Genomic DNA, 19,458 nt, shown 5'->3' on the forward strand with positions numbered 1-19,458 from the left:
ATCCTACCTCTTCAATGACTCCTTCCTATGCTTTCCAGTTCATGATAACCTTCCTTCTTATAATTCTTAAAGCACTCAACCTCTTCTCTACCACAGACCAAGTTATAAACTATAGAATTTGATTATAAACTATTTTATTGTAATGTGTTTTTGTTGTTTCATAAGGTATGTCTCAACTAAATTATAAGTTCTTTGAGTGTAAGACTGTGTCTTTTAGCTCTTCTATATACCCTCAAAATGCCATGCACACTGTAGATACTTTAAAAATACTTATTTTATCTCTTTTATTGATACATGATACCTGTGTGCTAGGCATTTCTCTATTTAAAGTAAAAATAAACCATGGAATCACTGGGTCTCTCAAGGCTAAAACCAGTTTTGACCCTCTTAAATAACAAACCAATTACATTTTCTCCTTCCTCATATATAGCCAATGTCTTTATTGTATCAAAACTACCAATTAATTCAATCATAGGGTCAATAAAATACTTGATATAAAAAGAAAAACTCTAGGTTTTTAACTGAAATTTTCAGCTTTCAACCAGTTGTTGAAGCTTTTATTTCTAAACCACAGTCTGAAGTTTTCTTAAATTCTTTCTCTAATTAGCTGTATCATTTCTCTGACTTCTATCAAGTCTTTGGGAAAGCTTAATTTAATACAATTGTGATATGTTGTAGACACCCTGAAGAAGCAAGAGAGATTCACCCAAAATTTGGCTTGGATATTGAGACTAATGGCACCACATACACCCCAGTAGGGTATGAAAAGGTTTATTACTCATATAATGACGTTTTCTGGAGAGGGCAGGCCAGGACTACCTAGTTTGTCTGAAAATGGCTTGAGAGAGCAGAGGAAGGAGACTGGCTATGGGTTTTTATGGTGGTTGGGGGTGGGGCCAGAACAAGAGTTCCTATATATGGCTTCAACTTCCCACTGGTGCTAAAGGTGGGAACACCTGGGTTGTTTTTTTTTTTTAAGATTTTATTTATTTACTTGACAGAGAGAGAGCACAAGCAGGGGGAGAGGCAGGCAAAGGGAGAAGCAGGCTCCTTGCCTACCGAGCAAGGAGCCAGATGTGGGACTGGATCCAAGGACCCCAGGATCATGACCTGAATTGAAGGCAGATGCCTAACCGAATGAACCACCAGGCATCCTATGGAACACCCGGGCTTTCTTATCAGCTTGATCAGATGTGGAGCAGAAGGGAAAGAAAATGCAGTGAAGCTTAAAATCTGTCAGTCACACACCAGAATTTGGAATCAGACTCTTTATTACTCGAAAACTCAATGTAACCAATTTAAAAAGCACAAAATACAAAGATATTGAGTAATACGTTTATATAATTTCATCAAAATTTAAACATCTTTATTTAACCTATGTAACTCACAAGCAAATACTGCATATAAAACATGAAGGCTAATTTTTTTGTTAGAAACAGAAAACAAAATTTTAAATGTTCTTCAAAAAAGTTTAAGCAAGAAAATATAACAGTATTATCATTCATATAACAATCTAACTTTCAGAAATTACTCTAGCCCTTCACATTTAATTTCTTTCCATTAAAAATATTAGAATAACTGACAAAATTATAATTTTATTATTTGTTGTATTAGAAGAAAATAACACATTTTATTCACTATCACTAACATGAGTTCTGTGAGATTATTAAAGCACTACTCTTTATACCGCAACAGTGAAGCATAAGTGAAACAGTAGTTTTAAAAGCATTTTTTAGTAGCTAAAGTACAAAGTACACCTCAGCTAATTCTGCATAGTTACTGCTACAAGGTCTTCTGGTGGCCTAAATTTCAGGTTCTTATCAAAGCACCTAAAATACTACCAGAATGAAACTTAGGTTCTGGGGAGAAGCAGGCTTAATATTTATAGTAAAGATTAATGAAAAAGCATCAAATTCTATTAAGATTAATTCTGCCTAAATACAGCTTCCAAAATCAAAACCAAAATAAATGACAGAAAATGCTTCAAATAAAACAAAATTTGATGACATAGGGTTAATTTTCCTCAATATTTAAATATATAATCAAATAACATAACTATGGTAACCCATTACTGCTTTAATCAACAAAAGAAAGTAGTCTTCATTTTTAAGTGATAATGTAAATTTATGCCCTAGATGATTACAGAGCAGTTAAATAATTTGAGAAATTAGTAATCAGTTCAAAAAAAAGTAAATTGTGTTGTATTTTGTGAGGAAGATGAAAAACCTTTTACAGAAGAAGGTGTTGAGTTTTGATCCTGTTCAAATGAAAATGGAAAACTAAAATAATCTTTTCCAGTTCCAAATGTGTGAGTTGAAGAGTCTGATGAAAAAGAAAATGTGAAGCCATCTTCTCCTTCTGGTTTCCCAAATAAGTTTCCTGAGGAAGATAAACATTACAATACCATGCTATTCATGTTACATAATTTACATAATCTATTAAATTACATATACTGCAAACAATAAACAGGGTAACACTGAATCACTTATTAAGCAGATAGTTAACTGTATTCCTATGTGCAAAGAACTGTGAGAAATCAAATAAATCCAAAATTACTTTTAAGTAATTTGAACTCCAGCATAATAAGAGCTAGTATATATGGTAAGAGAAGGGGTAAAACACCTCAAATGGAGAGAACAGCACAGAGGCACAGAAACAGGCATGCATAGGAAGTATAAGGATAACAGAAATCAATTCAGCTTGTCAGGAGCACTGAGAAATCATAAAAAGTTATTAAAAGGGTATTAATGAAGATGATCTTAGAAAGACTGCTGAATGTCCAACTACAGAATCTGGACTTTATTTTATATGTAAGAGGAAGCCATTAAAAGTTTTCAAGTGGAGGGGCACCGGGATTGTTCAGTCAGTTAAGCAATGGACTCTTTGATTTTGGCTCAGGTCATGATCTCAGGATTGTGAGATCAAGCCCCGTCTCCCACTTCACACTGGGTGTAGAGCCTGCTTAAGATTCTCACTCTCCCTTTCCTTCTGCCTCCCACCAAAATAATAAAAAAAAAATTTTTTTAAGTTTTCAAGTGGAGATATGACAGGATTTGAACTACTTTATAAGGATTACCAAGGAAAGAATGTGTAGAAAGCCTGGAACAGTAGAGCATCTAGAAGTGGGGATAATAGGAAAGAAATGATGAAAGCTTCGTCATATAGTCACAGCAAAATGAATGGGGAAAGATGCTGGGTCTGAGAGATATTGCAGAAGTCAAACTTATTCAACTATTATTTATGAGTTACTACAATGTACTGTTTGTGGCATTGTTCAAAGAAATGGACAGAACAGTGAAAAGGCTTCTATAGTTCTAAAAGGAATTTAAGATTTTATTTTTATTTATTTGAGAGAGAGAGAGAGAGAGCACAAGCTGAGGGGAGGGCCAGAGGGGCAGGGAGAGGGAGGAAATCTCAAGCATACTCCACGCTGAGCATGGAGCCTTATGTGGGCTCCATTTGATGACCCTGAGATCATGACCTGAGCCAAAATCAAGTCAGAGGCTTAAACAACTGAGCCACCCAGGTGCCCCAAGAGGAATTTTTGAAATCAACTTTACATAAAAAATGATTTGGTTAATGATGCCAAGAACTGCTCCTAAGGAAAAATATTATTTTTCATTCACTATATATGTAAGACTATAAATATTAAAATATTTTAATACCTTTATTATAATTTTTAGTTATTAACAAACTCAAAATACACAGTAATCTAAAAACTTACTTGAAGTCTTTTAAAACACCTGTATTTTTTCCATAAAAAATCAATTCAGTTAAGCAGAACAATTTGCTTTGTAGCACTTTAAAATTTCATGTATCTTTAAACACCTCAATCATTTCAACCTAAATAAAGCTGAGCCTACCAGCAGTAGGGTGGGTGGATGGAGGGATGGTTAGAAAGACAGATGGACTGACTGATTACCAGATACTTGAGTTCTTCCTCTAACCCTTTATTTTTCCATTGACTTCAGTACACATCCATAAGACTTAAATGAAGGAAAATAACTGTAATATAGCTATAGGCTCAGAAAGAACTAAAATCTTGAATCTGCCTTTGAATAAATGAATTTGATGTTTTTTATTTCAGAAGAAAAGAAGTTCATATAAAGTCTCCATAAAACTCCTATGTTCATTATAAATAAAATAATAGATTAATGTGCAAGGTGCTGTGGACAATACAAAGGTGAATAAAACAGAATCATTGTCCCCAAAGACCTGTGATTAGAGAAGATTTTTTATATATTGATAAATAACGACAAAAGAATATTATGAAGTATATAAAAAAAGAAACATAGAGAAAAGTGAAGGAGAGATCTTTTTGGGATGAAAAGTTGAAGGGAAATAAAAGGATTTATGGAACCTGGTCTTGGAAGATGGTTAGAAAGAAATGGAAGTTGATTTCAGGAAGAAAAAAGTAGGTAAGAAAGTGTGGGCATATTTGGGATGTAGTGAGTTCTTTAGTCTGGCCAAAAGCATACATTATTTCTAAGAGAAAAGGCTAGATACATCACATTAATAGAATAAAAGAAAATAATCATATAATCATCTCAATAGATGCAGAAAAAGCATTCAACAAAATTCAACATCCATTCATGATAAAAATTCAACAATTTAGGCATAGAAGTTACATATCTCTACATAATAAAGCCATATATGACAAGCCCACAGGTAACACTACACCAATGGTGAAAGGAGAAGAGTTTCCCTTTAAAATCAGGAACAAGACAAGGGTGCCCGCTCTTACCACTCCTATTCAAAGTAGTACTGGAAGTCCTAGATAGAGCAATCAGGCAAGAAAAAGAAATAAATATATGTATATATATACATATGCACACGCAATGGAATATTACTGAGCCATAAAAAAACAGGAAATCCTGCCATTTATAGTAACACTAATGGCATTATGCTAAGTGAATTAAGTCAGACAGAAAGACAAATAATGTATAATCTCACTTGTATGTGGAACTGAAAAGGAAAGGAAAAAAAGAAAAATGTCCACTATTCTATCACCAGAGCCAAAGCAGTACCGAATACAAAATATACTATATTTATACACATACACATTTCTATGTTGAATGAATCAATTAATCATGGGATAAGAGAAGAAGGAAGATCAAATAAAAAGTAAGCACCAGAGATATAGGAGGAAATCTAAAAACTTCAGAAAGAAGATGAGAATAGTCAACTATATCGAATGCTACAGAGATAGTGAATATGGTAATAAATAGAAAATACCCATAATGTTTAATAATTGTTAAGTCACTAGTTGTTACTGGAGAATTTGATGGAGTAGTGAAAGAAGCTAAATTGCTACAAAAAAATAATTAGTGAGTGGTGCAGAAGTAATAGAATTTTAAAAGAATAAACTGAGGGCCTGAGAAAATCAGAGGCAAACTAAATAAAAAGTGGAGAAGTTAACATGTTTTTATATGTAGCAAACTTCAAATCACTTACCAATTTCTTGTTGTGATGAGAGAGGATTTAAATTTCCTGCAGAATAATGTTCATTAAACTGAAAAATAATTTCCACTCAGTATTACTCAAGAAATCAGTAAAACAGTATATATGGTATTTATATTTGAATATAAAGCCTGGTTCTTCTAATAAGCATAATTAGAGTATACAAAATGGCAACATTCTATATAGCACATTACTGTACTTTAAAAAAAGACCTATCTTTAAAACCTATCATTTGCTTATATTAAAATAAAGCTTATTGATTTGATTCTTGCAATAGATAATATATTAAAAGGTATATATAGTATACTAAAGATAGTTCCTACTTTGGAATATTAATATAACCTAAAATTCTAAGTAACTTTTGCTTTATTCTGAAGGTCTTTTACAAAGCAGATTCTTGGTATTGTTTTCCTGCCTATAAAAGTAAGGAAATATGACAGCTTCATGTCAGTTCAGATCAAGTTTTGCTGCCAAAAGAGTCTGTTTTCTCTGTAAAACAGGTTTTTTTCAAAAAATGGGATCATGACAACAGATTTCTGTCCCTTTTTTTCTCTTAATGCTGCATTATGAGCATTTTCCCATGTCACTATTCTTCCAAAACCAAGATGCTCTGGATGGCATTTTCATATTCTTCCATATGAACACACCATACAGTTTCTTTTTTGTTTGTTTTTATTTAAATTCCAGTTAGTTAACATAGAGTGTAATATTAGTTTCAGGTGTACAATTTAGTGATTCAACACTTACATACAACACCCAGTGCTTATCACAAGTGCACTCCTTTATTAACCCATTCCCCCAATCCCTCCCCTCTGGTAACCATCAGTTTGTTCTCTATAGTTAAGAGTCTGTTTCTTGGTTTGCAATCATTTTTTCACTTTGGATATTTAGGTCACTTCTGTTTTTTTCTAATACAAATTACACTTGAGTAAATACTGTTATGCACAGATTTACATTTTTTTGACAATTAATAAGGAAAACTGTTTATCCCAGAGATTTTATAAGTCACTTGAATTTCTTTTTCAGTGATTATTTATTCACCTAAAGAACTTTGTATATATCTCTATTGAGGTAGTAATTCTTATTAACCCACATAAGCTTTTTACATATTAAAGGCATTAATTCCTTATATTATTGCAAATATTTTATATCACATTATCATTTTGCCTTTAAAAACTTTTTAACATATAAAAATTTTCTATGGACCCAAACCCAAACCCTTTTATTTTCTTTTGGCTCTTCTTCCACTGTTTTAATGTTCAGAGAATCCTTCCTCTTATTAAGATCTAATGAATATTTAAAATTTCAAGACTTTCTAGCCCATACTATTGATCAATTTATCAGTCCTTGTACCATTATCACATTTTGATTGCTCTTGGTTCCCCCTCACCAGTCTTCTTTTCCACAATATTCTTATTATTGTCTGTAGGATCTATAATACAATTTTATTTGTAAAATAGGTAAATTGGCTTATCTTTTTGTCAGTCTAATGATGAGTTTATAAATTCTGTCAATTTTTTTCAAAGAACCAACTTTGGCTTTGTCAATTTTCTCTATTGCTTTTTTTCTATTTCATTGATTTATCTCCCTTATTTTTTCATTCTATTTACTTTGGGTTTACTTTGTTCTTTTTCTAGATTTTTCTTTTTTTTAAGATTTTATTTATTTATTTGACACAGAGAGAGAGAGAGAGAGAGAGCACAGCAGGGGGAGCAGCAGGCAGATGGAGAGGGAGAGGGAGAAGCAGGCTCTCAGCTGAGTGGGGAGCCCAATGCGGGGCTTGATCCCAGGACCCTTGGGCAATGACCTGAGTTGAAGGCAGATGCTTAACGACTGAGCCACCCAGGCACCCCATTTTCTAGATTTTCAAGGTGAAAACTTAGGTCACTGATTTTAGACCTTTCTTCTTTTCTATTAACTGAATTATTTAAAATATTAATTAATTTAAAGCTATGGTTTTATTCTGGTTTTGGAAACATTCCTCAATTTTGAAACACTGAATTTTCATAATCACTCATTTCAAAATCTTTTCTAATTTCTCTCATGATTTCTTTTGTTTTTTGTTTTGTTTTGTTTTGTGTGTGTGTGTGTGTGTGTGTGTGTGTGTGTGTTTTAAAGATTTTATTTATTTGACCGAGAGACAAAGCGAGAGAAGGAACACAAGCAGGGGGAGTGGGAGAGGGAGAAGCAGACTCCCTGCTGAGCAGGGAGCCTGATGTGGGGCTCAATCTCAGGACCCTGGGATCATGACCTGAGCCGAAGGCAGATGCTTAAAGACTGAGCCACCCAGGCGCCCCATGATTTTTTCTTTGATCCATGACCTAATTATTTAGGATTTTCCTTCTACTTTATTTATTTCTAATTTAATTATATTGTGGAAAGAGAACATACTTGCTATGATCTCAATCCTTTGAAATTTATTAAGACTCATTTTATGGCCCAGAATATGGTCTTGGTGAATATACCAACAGCACTTGAAAAGAATATAAAGGCATACCTCAGAAATATTACAGGTTTGGTTCCAGACCACCACAAAACCGTGAATATCACAATAAAGCAAGTCAAATGAATTTTTGGTTTCCCAATGCATATAAAAGTTATGTTTACACTACACTATTAAGTGTGCAATAGCATCATGTCTTAAAAATTGCACATACTTAAATTTAAAAATATTTTATTGCTAAAAACATGCAAACTTTCATCTGAGCTTTCAGTGAGTTGTAATCATTGATCACAAACCACCATAACAAATATAATAATAATGAAAAAGCTTGAAATATTGTGAGAATTACCAAAATGTGACATAGAGATACAAAGTAAACAAATGCTGTTGGAAAAAATGATGCCAGTAGACTTGTTTGGCACAGGGTTGTCACAAACTTTCAATTTATTTAAAAAAAATAAAAGCAGTATCTGCAAAGTGCAATAAAACAAGACATGCATATATAAGCTGTGGAGCTGAGGTTGCTGGATGTGGTTGGTGTTCTATAAATGTCAGTTAGGTCAACAGGTTTGTTGGTAGTGTTCAGATTTTATAGATCTTTATTGATTATGTTGTCTAATTCAATCAAGTGCTGAGAGAAGGGTGCTAAAAATCTCCAATCAAGTTTGTGCTTTTTTCTATTTCTCCCTTTAATTCAGTCAATTTTTGTTTCTGTATTTTTTTAGTAGAGTTGACAGACAATGTTACATTAGTTTTGGGTGTACAACCTTAGTGAATTGACAAGTTTATCCATGATGTTATGTCCACCACATTTATAGCTACAATCTGTCCCATTACATTGCTATTACAGTATCACTGACTGTATTCTTTATGGTCTGCTTTTCATTTGTTTCTGTATTTTGAACCTGTTATTAGGCACATACACATTTGTCATTGTTATATCTTTCTTAAGAACTGGCCCTTTTATTTTTTTATTAGAGAGAGAGCGAGAGAAAGAGAGAGAGTGAGTGAGCAGGGGCCAGAGGGAGAGGGAGAAGCAGGCTCCCCACTGAGCAGGGAGCCTGATGCGGAGCTGGATCCTAAGACCCCAGGATCATGACCTGAGCCGAAGGCAGATGCTCAACCGACCGAGCCACCCAGGCGCCCCGCAATGGCAAAAATTCTTGTTTCCATTTTACAGATGAGAAACAGGGAGCTATGTACTCAAAATGCTACATCCAGTACACACTCAACCAGTGTGGCATCAGGGTCTGGTCTTAACCGCTACACTGTGCTGTCTCTACTGATCAAATAAAGCATATCTTAATTTTCAGTTTCAATTGCCAAATAACAGAAATAAGCACTTTACTGGCTTTTTTTAAGCACTTTACTGTTCCATCACTGAATAGCAGAAATCACTATATCACTATTAGAAGAAAACTAGGTCTTTTAAAATTAACCGATAATGTTGCTACATACACATATGTAAATAAAAAGACCAACTAATAACCTGGAGAATTTTTCACACTGAGAAATGAAAAGTTTGTTTAGAAGTTAGGAACATGAACTATGAAGCCAAATCCATTTTAAACTGCCTTTAACTGCAATTTAAATCATCCCTATCCTGAGATGCTTTTTTTTATTAAGATATCAACTGAGGTCACCTGAAATTGAAAACAAAAACATAATGGGGCAACTGTGGTACATTATCACTACTCAGAATCTTTTTAAAAAATTGCCTCTGCTTTGTACTCTGCTCCAAGACAGTTTGATAGTAAAGAATTAAAATTACTTGAGGGGCACCTGGGTGGCTCAGGTGGTTAAGCATCCAACTCTTCATTTTCACTCAGGTCATGATCTCAGGGTGTTGCAATGGAGCCCCAAGTTGAGCTCTGCACTCGGTGGTGAGTCTACCTAAGATTCTCTCTCTCCCTCTGCTTCTTCCCCTGCTCACTCACTTGCTCACTCTCTCTCTCAAATAAATAAATACATCTTAAAAAAAAATTCTTTCTCCCTCTGCCCCTCCCCACCCCTGCCTGCATGCATGAGTGCATGTGTGTTCTCTCTTAAAAAAATTACTTGAGGTTCCAGTGTACAGCTTTTTAGAAATAAAACTTTAGCTTCTCATATTACCTGATCTGATGAGATTTCTGAATCAAATATAGTAGAATCAAATAAGTTCAATCCAGGAGATCTAGAAGTATAATTCGTAAGAAAAGAAAATCCAGGGGATTCCTTTTGTGTTTGACCTTCAGGCATTATATTTCTATTTCTGTTACAAAGAAATAATAAAAATGTTAAAAATAAAAAATTTTAAAAATGTTAAAAATATATTACTAAATACTGCAGACTGGTAAACAATAGCACAGAAGTAAGAATTAGTACAGTAGGGAAAGGGAGAGAATAGTTATTGAAGTGAAAAACCTCTTAAGAAAAAGATGGTTTGAGGTGGAAAATAATGTTAAAGTAGAACAATCAATTAGGGAATAATAATGAATTCCAACTGAGAAAATACTGTCCAGCTCTATTCTAGGTATTTCCACTGGTATTAACTTACTTATTCCTCACAATAAACCTATGAAATAGGTACTATTATTACCACCTCCATTTTACAGAAGAAAATTTTGAAGCATAGAAAGGTTAAATGACTTTCTCCAAGAAATGTAAGTGCCAGAGTTGGGATTTGAATTCAGCAATCCAGATTCAAAGTCCCAGCTCTTAACTTTGAGGCTATATTGTCTCCAAGATTTTGAAAGACAGTTACAAGATTTTAGTCTTGATGAGGAGTCAGCCATTACATATTTTGCATAAGGAAGTTAAACTATAAAATGATTTGGGAAAAATAATTAGAGAGCATAGTGGTTAAATGAATTCTGGAGGTAGAGCTGCCTGTATTTTTTTTCTTTCAAACATCCATGTCTTGGCTTTAATACTGTGCATATTTGGCCTCTATGGCACTACAAGTAAACATGAAAATAGTTCCCATTTCCATGCACAAGTATTCAGCTATAACACCATTTAAAATTAGTATGGACAAGGTAACCTTTGCAATAATTAATATTCATTTGGATAACTACAATTAAATGAATATTAAATCAAGTAAAAAATAGGCTATGTTCAACATGCTCTAGATGTCAGGGTATAATATTCAATGTTATTTAAAACTTAATTTTCTTTTTTTCTTTTTAAAGGGACATCTTTTCTCTATGTGGGTGCTCAAATGAAAACTGAGGAATGCATTCTTTGACCATAGGAGCAAAATTCAGACAAAAGAGAGTGCTTGCCTCCTCCTCTGAAAGAATACATTTGCTCATTATCTCTCTCTCCAGGCATCATTTCCCATATTATTAATGAAAATGCTTACAAGTACCAACCCCAAATTTCTGTCTTTATGGGTAAGTTATAATTTAAAAAAGAGTGGTTCATTATATAAAAAAGTCAAATTCCAGCAAAACTCATGCTAAAAATGACATTAAATTTCTTAGCATCCACATAATATATTTTCATGAATTTTCTATTATGTGCAGATTTATTTTCTTTAAGAAGTAAAATGAAGTTTGAATAGTACAGTCTGTGTTGTGGTGACATCAGCAACTGCCAGTTCTTGCTCATCAACGAGTCCCAATTCTTTCAACGTCTTGGAGAGATTTGGCCTTGTTCGTTCTTCAATAGAGGTTACTGACTGTAAGTAAAGTGTTCTATTTTTTTCCCTCTAATGTGGCTGTGATGGCTGGAGATTTCATCTGCAGAGAAGCACTACTGGTTAAATAATCCAAAACCTCCTGCAGTTTAGTGGATGGAGAAAACTGAATATTTTGAGGAAGATGGCTAGAAGCTGGGCAGTTTTCCTTTCCTTTCTGCTTCAAATGTGTATGTTTACAGTCCGTCACATCACTGAATACCAAGTATAAGAGGAATATATGCACTTGTGGCTATTTTAAAAACCTCAGTGGCACATACAGCTGCAATAACTGCATTTGTAGAAGCTACTGCAGGAATGATTCATTTTACTACACCTTGAGTGAGTCTATAGGTAACACCCCTAGTATTATATTGTGATGCTATCACCACGAACTTTTGGAAAATCCACTGAATATGATCAGGATCATTTACATCTAATGGACTCCTTCTCCAAAAGCTGCTCCTTAGGCCACTGCAGTATCCTTACATACTCCATACAGTGTTCTGGTCGCCTGGGCATAGACGCAATGGTGCACACGGGAAAATTAATCTGTGGAGCATGCAGTTCTAGTGTGCATTCAATACAAGCGGTCATTCCAAGCAGAATCACTGGGCATTTCCTTTAAAACCTTCTGTCCCCCCATCTATCAAAGGAACAATGGAGCTTGGATCTAATAACACCATCTTCATAATTTAGAAGAGATATCAGCATGCCATTTATCCATCTTCTGGCTACGATAGAGTCCAGTCCACATACAATTATATGAAATTGTCGATAGAAAGTGTCATTAAAATCCTGAAAACTTGTTGAAATGTGGAACTACATTGCAATTAGGAACTCTGTCATTTAGAAATTCTGCAGCAACTTCAGCCTTAGGTCTTCCAACATCTTTAGGCCTATATAAAAACTGCCTATTTAGATTGGAAACATCTATAGCGTCCATGTCTATAACATAAATCTAAAACCAGACAATGCCAGATTTTTTAGGAACTCACATCCTAAGCTGCCAGCTCCAATGACCAGAACTTTACACGTATCTAACAAAAACTGGAGAGATTCAGTGCTCAGTTCGAAATCAGGGTGTGTGAAGGGTCCAGATCGCTCGAGGAACTTCTTTACATGGTTCCAGCGAACTTCTCAGTCTCCAGTGTTCCCACACCCAACATCAACAGCCATTTTCTCAGCTAGCAGCTCCTCTATTCTCCTTTTTTTCTCTGGCTCCTCGCCATCCACCATATTGTCTCCCAAGCTACCTGCATTTGAATCTCAACTCTATCACTGACAAGTTGTATCACCTAGGATTCTGTTTCCTCTTCTATAAAATAAGCATAATAATGTATTTACATCTCATAAAGTTGTGACTATTAAATGAGCAATATTTATAAAGTGTTTAAACACAGTTAATGCTATTGTCAAATAAGATAGAAATCTGAAAATACTTCCATAACTGTCTCCATTGACCATCAATGAGTCACTTAACTTTACAGATCAGTTTTCTCATCCATAAACAGAGGATTTAGCATATGGCTGCCATATCCTTTTACAGTTCTCATATTTGATGAGTTCCACTTTGAATATACTGTGTGTGAGTCAACAGCGTGACTTTAATATATAAAACTCTTACTAGCAACTTAAAATACAGAAGTAGAACATGGGTGAGAGATATTTGAAGTGGAATCTGTTTGATATATGTTTTAAAAGAATCTTAAAGTTTGTAGTTTAAAAAGGGATTAAACTAAACAAAAAGGTTAAATGCAGCCTATTCTCTTGGCTGTAAACTACAAATCTGTGGTTTCCAAAGTTAAATAATCATGTTAAGAGATATTTCTGCCTACCAAGGTTACTTAACAGATGGCAATTCTTGCTTTAGACACTACAACATAAGGAAAAATGACAGCTGGAACATTATTCAATGATGTCCACAATCTACCATACACGATAATACCTTTTTAGCTTGACATTTAATATTTTTCCATACATCTTCTATCCTTTAGAAAATCTTAAATGTATATACTATTGCACAGGATAAGTACTCAGAATCTATACCATCTTCAGCTGAATGCTGTAGGAAAAATGGGGAAGAGGTTCTATGAAACAAGAATGGCAGAATGTTAATAATTGTTTAAACAGGATACTAGGTACATGGAGGTTCATTACGCTAGTCTCTCTCCTTTGTGTATTTGAAATATTCCATAATAAAACCTTTTTAAAGTTACAGGAACTAGACATTTTACTATTCCTATTATTTATAAAATATTGGCTCAATAGATTCTTTAATGATAATTATTAATTAAAATCCTACATTTCAAAAGAAGGGGTTTTAGGAAACAATAATTTCTCCAAAGATTCAGGTGTTTTCACAGCTTCAGTGTTTCTTAAAAATAAAGGAATTTCAGGAGTTTGTAGAAAATTCTCAGCCCTTTCTTCTACTTCATCACTATTATTTTCTATTGGTTTCCCAAAATGTTCTGCACATAAAACCTGCAAATTCAAAATAATAGAAAACTATAAAAATGAATGTTATTTTTTAAAAAGGTTATTACATTAACAAATTCACACATGTAAAAATGTGTGAGGAAGAACATCATATTAATCTATGATGTTATCACTTCACAGACAAAATAAGTAAAATAAGAATACCTGATGAAAGTGATACCAAAATATAATTGTGCAAAATATGGAAAAATAATTATTTTTAATTTTCTAATTTTTTTCTTCTTCCCAGCTCCACCTCCCTTATGTTTACCCGAAAAAGGAAATGATAACCAGAACATACTCAAATTGATGAAGAAAAATGGTTAGGAATGATTTTTTTTAAATTTCCACATCATGCGCTGGCTCAGGAATTGTATATGACACAGGAAGGAAAAAATGATTTACTTCTAAGCAATCTTATTCTCATTGGCTGTGTTCTTTGTACATTTTTGTCCTTAAAAATTCATTACACTACTTTCTCGGCAAAGGTTGAGAACATGAATAGTAATTTTCCTTTATATCATTTTGTAGGGTAGGAATATGACTTCTCAAATATGTTTGCTATACTAAATCCTATTTCAGAAATAATTTGGGTCTCTCAACCAAAAAAATTCAAAATGTTCTTTTTACCTGTTTTTCTTGAGCAGAATTCTACTATGTCATTTGTCTTGTTTTAACCCTTAGTAGCTACCTTAGTAAAGCCAATAAACATTGTCTACATCTATCATTAAAGTTTTCCACTATTAAAATATATTTTGAAAATATTTTTGTGGCAACCACTGGTCTTGAACTGCCTTAGAAAATCATTTAATTTTACCAAACAAAATTGTTTTCTTCAGTTGTGATTTAGTTGTGGCATCAATATATATAGTCAATTATTAATGACAACTCTTTTTGTATATTTTCCTATAAACTTTTTGTGGCTTCATTTTTTAATCTAAAACTCCTCTAAGGAATAGAAGCTTTAACACCACAGAAACTTGATTACTAACCTAAAACACCTAGACCTCACATATATAATCTTCATTAAACTTAATCTGAAATTAAAGTGGAAACAATATTTTAAATTGGAATATTTTGCTTAGAAATTAGAAATCAAACATTTGACTTACTTGTGAAGTACATTTTGATTCTCTCAATTGTCTTACTGTACCTTTGTCTTCACACTCAGCATCTGTTTGTTATAGGAGAACAAACTATTTTTTCTTTTGGCAACTTAATTGTAAATAAAACATACACACAATAAGAAATTACCAATATTTGTTTCTGACCTACAAAAATAGCAATTTCATACAGCTTAACCCAATCCATACAGATAAGAGAATAAAATCCATACAAATGTTTAACAAAGAAAATTATAGAGAATACCCATGTAAGCATCACCCAGGTAAAGAAACAACATCATACATACTCCAAAAGGCCCCATATTCCTCATATCATCCCCTTCAGAGGTAATCACTTTCCTGACTTCTGTAAGGATTATTTCCTTGATTTGCTTTCTATAGTTTTATCACCTAAGTAATACAGTTTACCTGTTTTAAAACGTTATATGATAAAATGGTAATATAGATGTTCTTTGTCTTGCTTTTTTTGTTCAGCATATGCTTGTGAAATTCATCTATATTGTTTCATATAGACATAATTTGCTTACTTGTATGGATGTAAAGTATTCTATTGTACAAACACAACATAATATACCTATCTATTCTACTAGCAAATGGGCATTTGGGGTATTTCTACTTTGAGACTGTTACAAACAGTAATGATATGAACATGCCTTTACATATATATTTGTACGTATGTACTTGTATTTCCCCAGGTATATACCTAGGAGTGGAATTACGAGGTATAGAATATGTATATCTTTCATTTTACCAAATTTTAAACTATTTTCCAAAGTTTAGTTTCCAAACTATCAATTTTTGTTGTGGTACCTAGCCATCCCAAGTTACCTTAGGAGCTCATTCAATTTCACCAGACAAAACTATTAGCTCTAATTATAATTTAGATATGGTCTCAATATATAGTCATTTATAAATGAGTTTCCCCCAATAGTTGTGAGAGTTCTTATCATCCTATATTCTCATTAATACTTAGTATTGTCAGACTTTCTAAATTTGCTTATCTGTTGGATGTGTAATAGTTCACTGTAGCTTTATTTTTCAGTTTCCTAATTTGCTGAGCATCTTTTCATATGTTTATTTACCACATGAGTTTCTCTATTTGAAGTGCCTATTTGCATATTTTGCACATATTTCTAATTGGGTTGTCTGTCTTATTTTTCTTGGTTTGTAGAAGTTCTTTGTACAATTTTGGAAACCAGTCCTTTGACAGTTTTATGTGTTAAAAATATATCCTCTTGGGCACCTGGGTGGCTCAGCTGGTTAAGCGGCTGCCTTCGGCTCAGGTCATGATCCCAGGGTCCTGGGATCGAGCCCCGCATCGGGCTCCCTGCTCCGTGGGGAGCCTGCTTCTCCCTCTCCCTCTGCCTGCCTCTCTGCCTACTTGTTCTCTCTCTGTCAAATAAATAAATAAAATCTTAAAAAAAATAAATATCCTCTTGTCTTCCATTCTTTTTTTTTTTTAGGTTTTTATTTATTTGAGAGAGAGAGAAAGAGAGTACATAAGTAGGCAGAGTGGCAGGTGAAGGAAGAGGGAGAAGCAGACTCCCTGCTAAGCAGGGAGCCTAACTCAGGACTTGATCCCAGGACCCTGAGATCATGACCTGAGCTGAGGGCAGACACTTAACAGAATGAGTCACCCAGGCGTCCCTTCCATTGTTTTTATAATGTCTTTTGATGAACAGAAAGTCTTAAGTTTAATATAGCCAAATTTATCAACCTTTCTGATTGGGCTTTTTAATTCTTATTTAAGAATTCTTTCCTACCCTGAATAGACATTTTTCTATTTGATCATCTGAAAGCTTTATAAAGATTTTGCCTTTTGCAGTTAAGTCACAACTATTATTTTCCCACATATTAACTTCCTCAAAAGACAGGCTTGGAGATTGTTGAAGAGAGTCCTTTTTTTCTTCTAAGATGATTACATGCCTTTTTGGGTGTGAAGCCTTAACATACATGCTGAACAGCAGCTAGACTGTGCCAGATATATGCATTTCCCCACATATTTGTATTAGGGGTGCATTGTTCCTCGAGATCAGCCATTCTTCCCTTGTCTAACACTCTATCAGCTTAGGATATATAGAGGATTATAAACAGGTGGAACAAATCACAGAAAGGTTCCCCTTTCTCTACATCCTCATCAAAACCTGTTGTTCCCTGTGTTGTTAATTTTAGCCATTCTGACAGGTGTGAAATGATATCTCATTGTACTTTAATTTGTATTTCCCTGATGATGAATGATGTTGAGCATCTTTTCATGTGTCTGTATGTCTTCTTTGGAAAAATGTCTATTCATGTCTTCTTCCTATTTTTTAATTGGATTATTTGTTTTGGGGGTGTTGAGTTTTATAAGTTCTTTACATATTTTGGATATTAACCCTTTATCAGATAATGTCATTTGCAAATATCTTCTCCCATTCCGTAGGCTGCCTTTCAGTTTTGTTGACTGTTTCCTTTGCTGTGCAGAAGCTTTTTATTTTGATGAAATCTCAATAGTTCATTCTTGCATTTGTTTCCGTTGCCTCGATGTATCTAGTAAGAAGTTGCTATGGCCAATGTCAAAGAGGTTACTGCCTGCGTTTTTCTCTAGGGTTTTAATGGTCTTCTGTCTTACATTTAGGTCTTTCATCCATTTGAATTTACTTTTATGTATGGTGTAAGAAAATAGTTCAGTTTCATTCTTTTGCATGAGGCTGTTCTCCCAACATCATTTCTTGAAGAGACTGTCTTCTTTCCATTGGATAGTCTTTCTTGCTTTGTCAGAGATTAGTTGACCATATAGTTGTGGGTTCATTTCTGGGTTTTCTGTGCTGTTCCATTGATCTATGTGTCTTTTTTTTTTTTTTTTTAAGATTTTGTTATTTATTTGAGAGAGAGCAAGAGAGAGTAGCGAGCGATAAGCAGAGGGAGAAACAGGCTCTCCGCTGAGCAGGGAGCCCGACTCGGGGCTCGATCCCGGGACTCCGGGATCATGACCCAAGCCAAAGGCAGCCACTTAACCAACCGAGCCACCCAGGCACCCCTAATGTGTCTGTTTTTATGCCAGTACCATACTGTTTGATCACTGCAGCTTTGTAATATAACTTGAAGTCTGGAACTGTGATGCTTCCAGCTTTGTTTTTCAAGGTTGCTTTGGCTATTCAGGGTCTTTTGTGGTTCCATACAAGTTTTCAAATTGTTTGTTCTAGCTCTGTGAAAAATGCTGTTTTTATTTTGATAGGGATTGCATCATATGTGTAGATTACTTTGGGTAATATAGATATTTTAACAGTATTTGTTCTTCCAATCCATGAGCAAGTTTCTCCATTTCATCTTCATTTCTTTTATCAGTGTTTTGTAGTTTTCAGAGTATGGGTCTTTCATCTCTTTGGTTAGGTTTATTCCTGGGTATCTTATGGTTTTTGGTACAATTGTAAATGGGATTTATTCCTTAATTTCTCTTTCAGCTGCTTCATTATTGGCATATAGAAATGAAACAGATTTCTGTATGTTGACTTTGTATACTACAACTTTATTGAATTCATGTTATCTGTTCTAGCAGTTTTTTTGGTGGAGTCTTTCAAGTTTTCTATATATAGTATCATGTCATCTACAAATAGTGAAAGTTTTACTTCTTCCCCACTGATTTGGCTGCCTTTTATTTCTTTTTGTTGTCTGACTGCTGTGGCTAGGATTTGCAGTATTATGTTGGATAAAAGTGGTAAGAGTGGACATCCCTGTCTTGTTCCTGACCACAGAGGAAAAGGTCTCAATTTTTCCCCAATGAGGATGATTTCAGTTGTGGTTTTTTGTATATGGACTTTATTGTGTTGAGGTATGTTCCCTCTAAACCTACTTTATTGAGGGTTTTTATCATGAATGGATGTTGTACTTTTTCAAATGCTTTTTCTGCATCTATTGAAAGGATCATATGGTTCTTATCCTTTTTTATTAATGTGATGTATCATGTTGATTGATTTGTGAATACTGAACCACCCTTGTAACCCAGGAATAAATCCCACTTGATAGTGGTGAACAGTTCTTTTAATGTACTGTTGGATTTGGTTTGCTAGTATTTTGCATCCATGTTCATCAGGGATATTGGCCTGTAGTTTTCTTTTTTAGTGGAGTCTTTATCTGATTTTGGTATCAAAAAAATGAATTTGGAAGTTTTCCTTCCTTTTCTATTTTTTGAAATAGTTTGAGAAGAATAGGTATTAACTCTTCTTTAAATGTTGGGTAAAATTTGCCCGTGAAGCCTTCTGGCCCTGGATTTTGTTTGTTGGAAGACTTTTTATTACTGATTCAATAGAATGAGC

At 34.0% G+C, this 19,458-nt stretch overlaps 1 protein-coding gene and 1 pseudogene across 10 annotated transcripts in view; both read right to left on the reverse strand.

The window, feature by feature from the left end:
- Window positions 1-1,253: 1,253 nt before the first annotated feature.
- The window catches only part of CUNH14orf39 (chromosome unknown C14orf39 homolog), a 57,012-nt gene continuing 38,807 nt past the window's right edge, over window positions 1,254-19,458 (reverse strand). For 8 of the 10 annotated variants that reach the window (XM_073895310.1, XM_073895317.1, XM_073895314.1 and 5 more), the window contains 5 exons: window positions 15,152-15,213; window positions 13,867-14,045; window positions 10,016-10,154; window positions 5,455-5,512; window positions 1,254-2,379 (listed from right to left, as the gene is read on the reverse strand). In XM_073895310.1, coding sequence (XP_073751411.1) covers window positions 2,180-2,379; window positions 5,455-5,512; window positions 10,016-10,154; window positions 13,867-14,045; window positions 15,152-15,213 — 638 coding nt within the window. In that variant the 3' untranslated portion in view covers window positions 1,254-2,179. The remainder of the gene's footprint in view (window positions 2,380-5,454; window positions 5,513-10,015; window positions 10,155-13,866; window positions 14,046-15,151; window positions 15,214-19,458) is intronic. The other 2 variants (XM_073895316.1, XM_073895313.1) reach the window with 2 other exon arrangements.
- On the reverse strand, window positions 11,320-12,800 carry LOC112822760 (NEDD8-activating enzyme E1 catalytic subunit pseudogene; annotated as a pseudogene).

This window comes from Callorhinus ursinus, unplaced genomic scaffold (assembly GCF_003265705.2).
Source record: "Callorhinus ursinus isolate GAN/ISIS: 27379988/994484 unplaced genomic scaffold, GSC_fseal_2.0 scaffold8, whole genome shotgun sequence".
Taxonomy (NCBI): Eukaryota; Metazoa; Chordata; class Mammalia; order Carnivora; family Otariidae; genus Callorhinus; species Callorhinus ursinus.